This window comes from Lagenorhynchus albirostris, chromosome 17 (assembly GCF_949774975.1).
Source record: "Lagenorhynchus albirostris chromosome 17, mLagAlb1.1, whole genome shotgun sequence".
Lineage (NCBI taxonomy): Eukaryota > Metazoa > Chordata > Mammalia > Artiodactyla > Delphinidae > Lagenorhynchus > Lagenorhynchus albirostris.
Genome location: NC_083111.1, coordinates 57,771,155 through 57,783,263, shown reverse-complemented (window position 1 = coordinate 57,783,263; position 12,109 = coordinate 57,771,155). Strand labels below are relative to the sequence as shown.

The 12,109-nt window shown below is 34.9% G+C and overlaps 1 protein-coding gene across 3 annotated transcripts in view; it reads left to right on the top strand.

The window, feature by feature from the left end:
- The window catches only part of CSMD3 (CUB and Sushi multiple domains 3), a 1,076,690-nt gene that overhangs the window by 293,057 nt on the left and 771,524 nt on the right, over window positions 1–12,109 (top strand). For all 3 annotated transcript variants that reach the window (XM_060127236.1, XM_060127235.1, XM_060127234.1), the window contains exon 5: window positions 4,481–4,688. In XM_060127236.1, coding sequence (XP_059983219.1) covers window positions 4,481–4,688 — 208 coding nt within the window. The remainder of the gene's footprint in view (window positions 1–4,480; window positions 4,689–12,109) is intronic.

Genomic DNA, 12,109 nt, shown 5'->3' with positions numbered 1-12,109 from the left:
AAAGACTACATTGCCTTCATTGATTCTATTGGCTGAACTGGTTGTTTCCTTCATGTTTTACAACAGACTGACTCTTCAAACTTCTTAACATGCAAATTGCCATCATTCAGCCTATGTATTGCATTAAAAAAAAAAAAGCACACCTAAAATCTTACAACCTATACAGATTTTAGAACAAGAGTAGAGAAACTACCAACCTTTTTTATATTCCCTGTATGTTAAATAACTACATTTTGAAGCAATCATAACTTCTAGTTAACCTCAAGAGAAGTCTAAGATATTTAATCACGTTGCTTTACTTTTTAGGTGAAAAAATACTGTTCTTAAAAATGGGCCTAAGAGAATTATTCTGATTTATTGTGCAGTGATACTATTTATTCCAAAGTGCCTACAAAGACCAAATTAATCTTTTGAAGATATTGAGATAATAATATGCTAAACTACTGAATAAACGAGAGGTGGTTTATCTTTAGGAAACAATAAAGCATGCCAAAAATTGCTTGGATTCTTGATTCAGCCCCCTAATCTGTTTCCTCCATTATCTTCTTTCCCTCTCCTCTTCATAGAGCAGCCAGAATGTTTTCAAAACTCAAAACCAATCATGTCATCTCTTTGCTGAAAACCCATCAGTAACTTTCCACTGCTCTGAATAGTTTTGTCAGAAAGATCCTGCAAGGTCTAGCACCTAGTTGCCTTTCCACCTCATTTGGTACCACTTGGCAGTTGCATACAGATTTTCTTTCAGTTTGGAAAATTTTGGAGAATGCCTATTTCCTCTGGTGAAAGCATAAGTGTACCTACTCAGAACAATTTTCCTTTTCCTCATTAACTATTCACCCTTCAGGTTTCTAGTCCATCATTGCTTCCTCAAAGAATCCTTGTTTCTGAATTCTCTAACTACTGCAAAGCCCCAAACATACAATGTCGGTACTAAATGCTCCTTCTGCAAAGTACCTGACAGAAATGTAATTTTATATGTTTATTTTGTCATTTGTTTAGAGCCTTACTCTCTTCTAGACAGGATGCTTAATGAGGGCAGGTATTGTGCTGACTTTTGATCACCACTGTAGCATGAGAGACTAACGCAGTTCCTCCTGGTACTTAGTAGATCTCAATGAATATTTTTTTGAATAGATAACCAAATTAATAAACTTTAAAATTCACAGAAAGTTTATACAAGTAACCAACATGACCCCATGTGTATCTTGAGTATGTTAAAAAATGGTTCTATTTAATAGCCTGTGAACCCTGCCCTTTCTGTGACATGTGGGACAGAAGATACTACAGACAACACTAATCAAATGGGCAAGCCTGGTGGCCAGGACAGAGTGATGCTGAAAGAATTAAAGTTCTATCATTGACAGGATTTGTACCAACTCACTTTGCCCAGAGACCAGGCAATATTACTTAGCAGAGAGAGCACAGCACTAGATTTAAGGGTTTCATGGTTTGTCCTAATTCTGCCTTTCACTTGTTCTAACTCTGGTATAAAGTAAAAATTTTAATTTAGATAATACATTTTACTATAAGAGTCTATGATTACAGAAAATGTATTTTTTTTATAAATATTATAGTAAATCCGTCTGAATTGCAATACAAAGGTTCTAGCATTCAGGTAGACTACCTAGCCAAAATGTTGTATATCTAACGTGTACTAAAAGCAAACTTTATTTATTTCACAATTTTGTCAGATACTGATTCTATGATAGTCTCTGTAGTAATAAAGAGATCAAACAGGAGTGCTGAACAAAGAACTTGATACAGGAATTGGCAAGAGCATTGGTTTGAATGCTGGAAGATCTCAGTTCCCATCCTTGTTTTCAACTGCAAGTCAGTCATGCTTTTGGGTTGAAGACTTTCCCTGGAGTGAACTATGCTGTTAGTTGCTCTCCATCTCATGTGTCAGGAGTTTGGGGTGATTTCTGTCTTTTGTGAGCCTAGATTACTTCTTAAAGGAGACGATGCAGAGAAATTGATTTGTTTGCCCTGGAGCTTTGGGGACACAGTGTATTATCATTAAGACCATGGCTGAAATATTTAAATGTCTGCTGTTGTAAACCCAGAAGGCTACATTTGGGAAGAAATTGCATGTCCACAGAGGATAAATAAATGGGGCATGTTTTCTTAACCATATGCAGGACTTTTGTGAGGGAGTTCTGGCCTGGAATTGTCCTAGATCCTGCCCAAGAGGCCCACCTAGAAGGATAAGGAGACATAGTTGGAAAGAGGGTGGAAGGATACCATTCTATACCCATGGTATGAGGGAGAAAATAAGCAGCCAGCTAGAGAAACACATTCACCCACAACAAGGGAACTGATTGGGTTACTTCTGAGGGTCCCATGAAAAGGTTCATGAACAAAATGAACCATCTTTCTTTAATCATCTGCCAAAGCCCTTGGAAACCAGTACCAAATCAGTGCCAAGCAAATACGATTCATCTCCCCTGATCCTTTCTACTTCCAAATCTAGGATGAATCATAGAGAGCTCAGTGAGCAGGGGTGGATGAAAAGAAATTCTAGGAGGGGAAACAGGGAAGAAGAGCCCACTTCACTGCCTCACCTCTGCCCCATCTGCCACAAGCCCAGGGGAGCAAAGAACCTTAACCTAAATGAAGTCACAATTTTTTGTGAGTATCCAGGACTAGACAAATTAATTGATAAATTGATATTTTTGAATTTAAAAAAGTGGAGGAATTTTTTCTTAATCTGAGTGTGAACTGAAGTGTTTCTGCCTGAGATTTTATCTAGAGACAGGGAAGTAACTAGCTCACAGAGCTGGTTTGAATATGTTGTATACCAGCTACACTACAAATATATAATAATGTAACATTTTATTTCTGAAGCAGTACTCAGCGTTGGTGTTAGTACTGAGAAGACAAAGAGTAGAAATAATTTGTGGTTGGGGATTGGGGGCAGCAGGACATTTTCACCAGAGGTTAAAGTTAAGGTATTGAGGGAAGGCATTGTATGTTCTGACGAGAAAATTGTAGTAATATATCTCATAGTCTAGACTGGACCACTAGTTCATTCTAATTACTCAACAGACTTAAAAAAATAGAGAGGGCATCATGAAAATAAATATCATATACACAGTAGTGTATGATGAAAATTAAGTATCTTTTAAGAACAATATTATTTATGCTTTCAATTTATGAATTATAGAGCTAGGTGGGTAAAGAGTGGGACAGAAAGAAGCTAATGTTATTTAATGCATACAATATGGTAAGAAAGTTGTTCCCAGTACCAAAGCATGTTGCCATTCCATGCCCATTGTGGAGTTAAACAGGATGCTGCCATCTCTATTTATTAAAGTTACAGATTGTTAACTATTACATCAAATAATAATTGGTCTTTATAGAGCTAGATATTTCCTCAGACATTTGATTTGAATGGAAGGAATTCCCTGAGTGGCTCAAGATAACAGCATAAATCTTGAGAAATTTGATTGCACAAATAATCTAGTAGCCTATTGACTGGCCTAAACAGTGTTATGACAAGACAAATTTTATAGCTTCAGTTTCTTTATAAAGCAAGGAGCTTTATCTTATGTTTTAACACTAAACACAGGTGGTCATGTAACCCCTCTGTTGGGGTTACATACAACATTGGCCAAAAGTAGACTCATGGATAATCTATGACCCTTATTTGGGAAATGAGAACCATAGATCCAAATGTAAAATTAGTAGAAACTTTCCAAATGGAAGAAAAGTATGATTACTTAGAAATAGAAGGTTCTGAGCCACCTACAATATCATAAGTAGTTTCTATTTAACCTAGCATTGATGCCATTGCATTTATAATGTTGTGTATACATAATTGTATGAATACCTAGCAAAATATGTTTACATTGTTTGATAGAGTCATAGGAATGTGTTACTAAAGATATGTTACTGAATATATTATTGAAGTTACTATATTATTTCTTTCTAATTAAAGTTTTGTAGATATGTGATGAGGTATTCTATTTAAACTGCATTTCCACAAATGTTTTCAGTAGCTTTTGAAGAATGCCAATGACAGAAACTATATTATATTCTCTCTTACATCATTTATTTGGTATATACCTACATTAAGGAAATAAAAACAAAGCTCAGACCTACCATGAACATGCACAAAGTGACTAAAGATTTCCTATTATAGACCTTAAGAATGATGTTTCATTTGTTTTACTTGCTTCATCACCTAATCAATGAAAAGGAAATCTTAATTCTGTTATCCTGAGATCTAATTGGAGTATAGATTTATACTTACTTTCATTGCTGTTTCAATCAATGGTTATAAAATAGTCAAGATAGCATTTGTATTTATATATGTGCTTAAATTTTTCATGGACTTCTCATTTAATCTCTATTAGTATAATATGCACTTGGTATCACAACATTTGTCCTGTTATTTTTATCCAATAATGTTAACAGAGTTGATTTAATCACATTTCTCTTAATGATTTATATCTGAACATCTCATCTTTGTTTTCAACAGCTGAAGATGCATGTGGAGGAACAATGAGAGGATCTAGTGGCGTCATATCAAGCCCTAGTTTTCCTAATGAGTATCATAATAATGCTGATTGCACTTGGACCATTGTAGCAGAGCCTGGGGACACAATTTCACTTATATTTACTGATTTCCAAATGGAAGAAAAGTATGATTACTTAGAAATAGAAGGTTCTGAGCCACCTACAATATGGTAAGTAGTTTCTATCAATCTAGCTTTGATGTCATTGCCTGAGGCCAGTTGGGAATCAGAGAAAAACTGTATGTGGGCCTTTAAAGGATTAAATATTTAAAAGAACTAACAGTTACAGGAAAATTGTAAGGCGTAGCTGTCAGAGCTGAGGAAGATTTTGGAGATGGGGTACTAATATATAGAATGGAATTTTGAAAGATGAAGCTTTCCATCAGTATTTCTTTATCACTCAATCAATGAAAAATAATGTGCTTTTTATCAAAACTTGTATAAGGAAATAAGAGTTGTTCCTACAGTTGTGTTCCTTAGTGTGCCAGTTCATACTCTGGTTCATAATCTGGTTCCTTTCAGATTAATTGAATAGTCTTGGAAGTAATTTGCCTTTGTTTTTGTAGATAGCTCTTTTATGTATCCTGTTATCTGAAGGCAAAAATTAAACACTGTGATCTGGGTGAATGTGGTCTGTTTCTTTAGAGACTCAAGGCATGGTCTCATGAAAATTACAGAGTTTTCAGAACATACTTTTAGGATATAGTATTTGTAAAAAGAAAATATTTCTTTATGCTGTTTTAAAAATTTAAATGCACTGATATCATTGAAGTGTAATGTAGACTTAGTAATTGAAGAATGGTGGGATTAGTGAAATGAAGACATAGGTAAACTCTAGACTAAAAGGGCCTTTTAAACCAGGTAAAATATTTGATAAGAATAGCAGGAACTTATTAAAGGATTTTTATCAAAAACAATTACATGAAGAGGTTTGTGTTTTCAAATGATGATTCTTGCTGAAGTATAGAGATTGATTTGAAGTGGGGCTCGATTAGCTGTAAGAAAATTTCTTAAGAGGTGTTTGCTGTAATCCAAGAAAAAAAATCATGGTAGCTTGTATTAAGATGGTACTGATGGAGATAAAGAAGTAGAATGAGTTGAGAGATTTTTAGGAGGTATAATGATAAAGACCTCTGTAGTGAATTGAAGAGTGATAAAGAAGGTGGTGTTCAAATAACACATCATTTCTGGCTTGTGTAAATTGGTAAAGGCAGGAGAGATACTCACTGAATTGGAAAATGTTGAAGGAAGGTCACGTTTGGGATGGGAATGCTATGGTTATTGAGAGATGTTTTACGTATATTTAGTTTGAAGTCTCTTTGAGACATGCTGTTAAAGCCATCTAATAGACAACAATATCTATCTATATGATTCAGGAGCTGTGAGGAGAAGCATCACTGATAGTGTAGTTGATATTGATGGTAATAGAACCAAAAGGCATCAATAACATTGGCTAGACAGAGACAGGATGAATGAGAAGATAAGAGGGCACTAGGATTGAGTTGGAGCATCAACAGCATATAAGGCCCAGGCTTAGGAGGATGATCCAGCAAAGGAGACTAAGACAGAGAGACAGGAGGAAATCTAAGGGAATAAGCTGTCACACAGGCAAGACAAATGTGAAGAAGAAAGAATAAGACAACATTGCAGATTGCTGTTGAAGGGACATTAGGTAAACGTGTGTGTGTGTGTGTGTGTGTGTGTGTGTGTGTGTGTGTATGTGTTTTAATACATTCATAGTTGGCTAGACATCAGCAAAAGTACCGCGTTTCTTTCAGCTTAGTCATACCTTTTTAGGTAAGATGAAAATAACACACTTAGCTATACCAACTTTTTTTTTGTTTGTTTGTGTTTTCCTCTATCTTTCAGTCCCTCAATACCCAAGTTTATATAACTTTAACTCTTCCCATGATAATTTTGTGCCTGTGTACAATGAAACTCAGCAGAATCCTGGTTTAAAAATGTTAGAGAATTAAAAAACTATTGTTTCATAAATTGCTACTTCTACAGTGTTACATATTTGAGTCATATCAAGGTAGATGATAATGCCATGGATTTTCCAATAATTTTATCTCTTGGTGTAGAAGAGATCCCATTAAAAATGAAAAATTTTAAACTTGCAACATATTTGATTACTAGAACGAAATTAGAAAACACTGTTTCTTGGCACCTGTTCCTTTGTTACCACTGCATTCTAGAAACCAAATCTAACACATTTACTTTAGGGATCATAACATACCCATTTATGTTCATAATAGTTACTTTCTCTTTTCAGATTAAGCATTCTTAGTAATAATTTGTTTATCATCTAAATGAACACCCTTCGTATGTTTCCAAGTTTCTGGAATAAATACAGCTTATTCAATAATAGTATCAGATCTACAAATTTATTTTCTCTCCATTTTCTCATTAAATGACACTGGACCACTTTATTTATTTCCCCCTTCCTCAGGAAGAAAATAGCAAGAAATTAATTGTTTTACTGTCCTTTTAAATTAATGTTACCATGAATATTTAGATAGACTTGTTAAATTCCTTGTTGTAAAATATAAACACCAAGGTCATTTGGCACTTTTCAAGAAAATGATACAAATACCAAAACTATGTTATATTTTTATAAATGGCAATTGAAAGATACAGTGTCAGTAAATAATATTGTCTGTAGTCACTTAAATGTAATAAAACAACATTCCTTTTAATTGTATTAGTTACAGAATTGATGTATAAAATGATCTGTGAATAATTAAAACTTTAAATCTAATCCTGGCCCTCTAATCCCTTTACATTTTTTAATGTTCTCATATCTTTTTAAACATATAGTCATCAGAATGAGACATTTTATTTCAGGTGGCATTACATTGGTTCTTTCTTATGAGTATGCATTGCTCATATAATATTTTCAATCCTTAATAGAACTGAAAAGATAAATGAGAACAGGGGACCCATTTACATTATTTTGATTAAAATTACAGACGATTCCTTGATTACAGGCCCTTCATTGAGGAACTGGGAACTTGCCACTGGCCACTATGCATTTTATTCTGTTCTGGAAGTTCAGGCAGTGAAGCAGGGCTTACTGTAACCTGCCTTTGACTTTGGCAACAGGGAATAAATCAGCCCAGTAATTGTGCTGCACGGAGAATATTAAGTTAGCCAATGCCTCTCTTATAAGCTATATATGCTAACTCATTAAGTTCTTGTTTATTAAACAACAGTCAGCAGCACCGTTGCATGATCCAACAGGGATGGAAGATCTACTCAGTCATTACTGGATGGCAGAATTTTATGAGGCCTGTTGAATATTAGCTAATTCCATTGCAGTGAAATGAAAAATAACATAGCATAAAGAAGCTCGAGTTCTAGTTTTAGCTTTGACTCTTTGTGGATAGATGAAACTGGGTAAGTTATGTCACCTCCCTAGATCTCAGGTTCTTTGTCTGTAATATCTAAGGCTTCTCTCAACTCTAATATTGTTTGGCATTATCTGCTTAGGTGCTATGGCAGGGTCAAGGAGGTAGAAAGTAACTAGGTGCTGCCTTATTTACAAAGCATTGGATGGAGAGTTAGATTAGATACCCTTTAAAATTGTTTCCAAACTTAATCTTTTCGGGTTGTTACTAGAATTCTATTCATTCAGTGTTCATTCAGCAATTAGTTATTAGATACCTACTACATGGCAGCTATTGTCCTAAATGCATCAGTGACCAAAGTGGCAGAGAGGCTTGCTCCTGTAGAACTTATGCCCTATGACGGGAAAAAGGCTCTAAAAAGCAATCAATATAAATAAAGTAATAACACACTCTGTTCAGAGAGTGATAAGAAAGAACAAGTGGAGTAGGGTAAGAGAGGTCAGGAGAGCAGTAGTAGGGTGATGGGTGTGTAGGTTACTTAATTGATAAGTTGAGATTTGAGCAAAGTCTGGACACAAGTAAGATAGCTAAACAATGAGCATTCCAGGCAGAAATGATGTCTAGAACAAAATATATAATCTTGAGTGTGCCTCATTGTGTTTAAGGAACATCTAGGAGGTGATTGTGACTACAAAAGTATTGACATGGGTGAAAATAGTAGAAGCAAAAGAGAATTAATGGAGCCCAGATAAAGACCTATATTTGGCTTTTAGGTGAAATATGAAGTCATTAAAGTGATTGGACTTAGTATTTTTTAATTTTATTTTATTTTTAATTATTATTATTATTATTTTTTGCGGTACACGGGCCTCTCACTGTTTTGGCCTCTCCCGTTGCGGAGCACAGGCTCCGGACGCTCAGGCTCAGCGGCCATGGCTCACAGGCCCAGCCGCTCTGCGGCATGTGGGATCTTCCTGGACCGGGGCACGAACCCATGTCCCCTGCATCGGCAGGCGGACCCTCAACCACTGCGCGGCCAGGGAAGCCCTGGTCTTAGTTTTTAAAGAATCACTCTGTGGAAGAAACTATAGAGAGGAAAGGTAGAAAAATGGATATTACTTGCAGTAATCTAGGTAAGATGTTATAATTATTAGGATGAGGAAATAACAGTGGAGGTGATGAGAAATTGTTAGGTTTTCAAGATAAAGTTAAGAGAATTTCCTAACTGATGGTGAAGCTCAAGGAAAAGAAGGAGCAAGGACAGCTCTAAGGCTTTTGGCCTGAAGAACTGAGGACATGAAATAGCCATTAATTAATATTGAGAAGGCTGTTGATGAAACATTTTTGGAGAGATGCTCCAGAGCTTAATTTTGGACATGTGCAGTTTGAGATCGCTAATAAACATTCTGATGAAGATTTCAAGGAGGCAGTTGGCTATACAAGTCTTAGTGCAGAATTAAAGTTGTGGGATAAAGATCTAAATTTGGAAGTCTAGAAGGGGAAGTGATTATTAAATTAAAAAAAAAGAGAGAGAAAAAGACTAAGAACTGAATCCTGGACACTCCAACACTAAAAACACAACAAAGCTAGGAGGAACTGGTAAGAGTTTCAAAAGGATAATTAATAAGATAGGAGGAAAACCAAGAGTGTGGTTTCCTAAAAGCCAAATGAAAGTATATCAAGGAGAAGGAACTGATGAACTATGTCAAATACTGATGATAAGCCAGTAAGATGAACTCTGAAATTGATCATTGGATTTAGTAATATGGAGGTTATTGATTACTGTGATGAAAGGAGTTTTGTCGGTGACAGTCTTATTGGAGTGGTTTTAAGAGAGAATTGGAAAGTAAAAATTGTAGGCCATTAGTATACATAAGCCTTTCAGGGACATTTGTAACCAAAGGTGAACAAAGAAATAGGGCAATTGCTGAAGGAAGAAGTAGAGTCAAGAGATTTTTTTTTTTTTTAATTTTTGGTTTGTTTGTTAAACTGGGATAGGTTAAACCCTGTGTTCACACTGGTGGGAATGATCTGCTAAAGTGCAAAAAATTGGTGATGGAGAGAGTGGGGAGGCTTGCTGTAATAAAGTGAAGAAGTGGAGATAGTGAAACTAATCTTTCCTTTTAAAAATCTGTTTGTGAAAGGAAGGAAGGAGGAAAAAGCAGCAGTAACTAGAGAGTGAGGTAGACCATGAAAATGAAGATTAAAAGGTCAAGTGAGGGATGATTCCATGGCAGAGGTTATAAGGGATTTAACCAATTTGGAAGCCCTGTACATAGAAATAAAAGATCAAAGGCTTGTAATCAGAGACCACAAGGAATGAGTTATTATCACAGACAGTAATAAAGAATTGTATAATAATTGTAATTTTTCAGGTTGGATGACAGTACACATGTGAACGATAATAGAAAGATCAGGAAGACCCATTAATATATTTTAAACAGAAGGGAAATGAGTTCATTTTGTAAGGTGTAAGGTTGAGGCTTCAGCAGAATTTCCACAGAGTATGTCCCCCCCAGAAACTGGTAATATGTAACATAATTCTGACAGAGATTGAGGTAGGAATAATTATTTGGCATAGTTATTCCTACTCTCCTATAGTTAAAAATCTCTACAGTATCTAAAAAAATGGAGTATTGGATAAAATCAAGGGAATTAACACAGTTATCAAAATCAGAATATTAGCAAAAACATACTTAGATCATATAACATAGGAAGACCTGTTTAAATTAATTGTATTCAAATTAAGAATAAAAGAAAGTATATAGTGTATTTTATTTAAACTATATATGCACATTTATTTATATTTATTAGGTAGTCTAAATAATGCTAACTACCTAATATTTAGATTTGAACTGATAAATTTTTCCATCATAGGCTAACTCCCATTGAAAGCTAGTTCCTCCATGTGTACACTAGAACCTGTCTTTCTCACTGAGGAGTGTTATGCCCACAATTTTAATTCTCTTCTACACCATCAATTTTTGCTCCCTGATTAATCACTCTTTAACTAGATGTAACTTGGTTTGTCCCATCATTTCTTTAGAACTGCCTTTTCCAAAATGATCAATGATATCTGAATTCCTACTTTAATACTTATCTTACTTGATTTATTTGCAACATTTGAATGATCATTTCCTCAAGAACATCCATCTCCCTTGTTACTATGAAGTCCTGTCTTTTACCCTTTCTTATTCCTTACTGACTGTATCTTTCAGAATCTTTTTGAGTGGATTTTCTTTCTTTATCCTTTCTGTGTGTTCCCGCATTTGTCCAACGTTTGTCTGGTTTTCTCTCTCTCTCTTTTTTTTTTTTCTGTTCACTCTACTTTGTAATTTGCATAAATCTCCATGGCTCCATCTTAAGAACTTGCAGTTTTTCTGATGTTCATGATTATTGGTTGTCGTACTTTGTTTCTAGTTGTATACATATTGTTACAAAAATAACAGAATCTTAAGGACAGCTTGGATCTCAAGTTATACATAATATCTAGAACTTTACATTGTACACCTTAGGTATTTCGAATATATTCGTGAAATGAATAAATGATTTTTGCCCTTTATAAAAAGGACATCAGTTGACCATCTGTTTTTACCTCTTTTACCCAGTGATTACACTTGATTTAATAAAGCCATATGCATTAGTTTGGATTAGGTTCAACTGTAAAAGAAAATTAAAGTAAAAAACACCAACAGGCTTGAATGAGATGCAAGTTTTTGTTTTGTTTTTTTAAATTTAAAGTCTGGACATAGGTGTACAAGACAGTTGTGGAAACCCCTGATATCAAATACTCAGGATCCTTTTATATTACTATTCTATTTGTAGGTGGCCTTCATTCCAAAGATCTTATCATGTCCAGACTACATTCATTTAGTTTACAGTCTAGATAGTAGGAAGAAGGAAAGGGGAAGGGAAGGGCCAAAGGGTATTCATCATTAAACTGTCTCTTAAACAAGGTTCTAGTTGCTACTCTGCATTTTCTATTGCATTTTCTACTATTTCTGCTTGTACTCATTGGCCAAAATTTTCTTACATGGCCACTTGGCTGAAAGAGACACAAGGAAGTATGACTCTTCTTCTAGGTGGCCTTTGCTCAGCTAAAAACCTGTTATGAAAGAAAAGAAGAAATATTAGGGTATAACTAAAAAACTTCCACATTGTTTTTACTGATGCAGTCCCTCCAGAGAAAATATATATTCATTAGTATTTTACATATAATACAACTATGTGTGGGTCCGTATT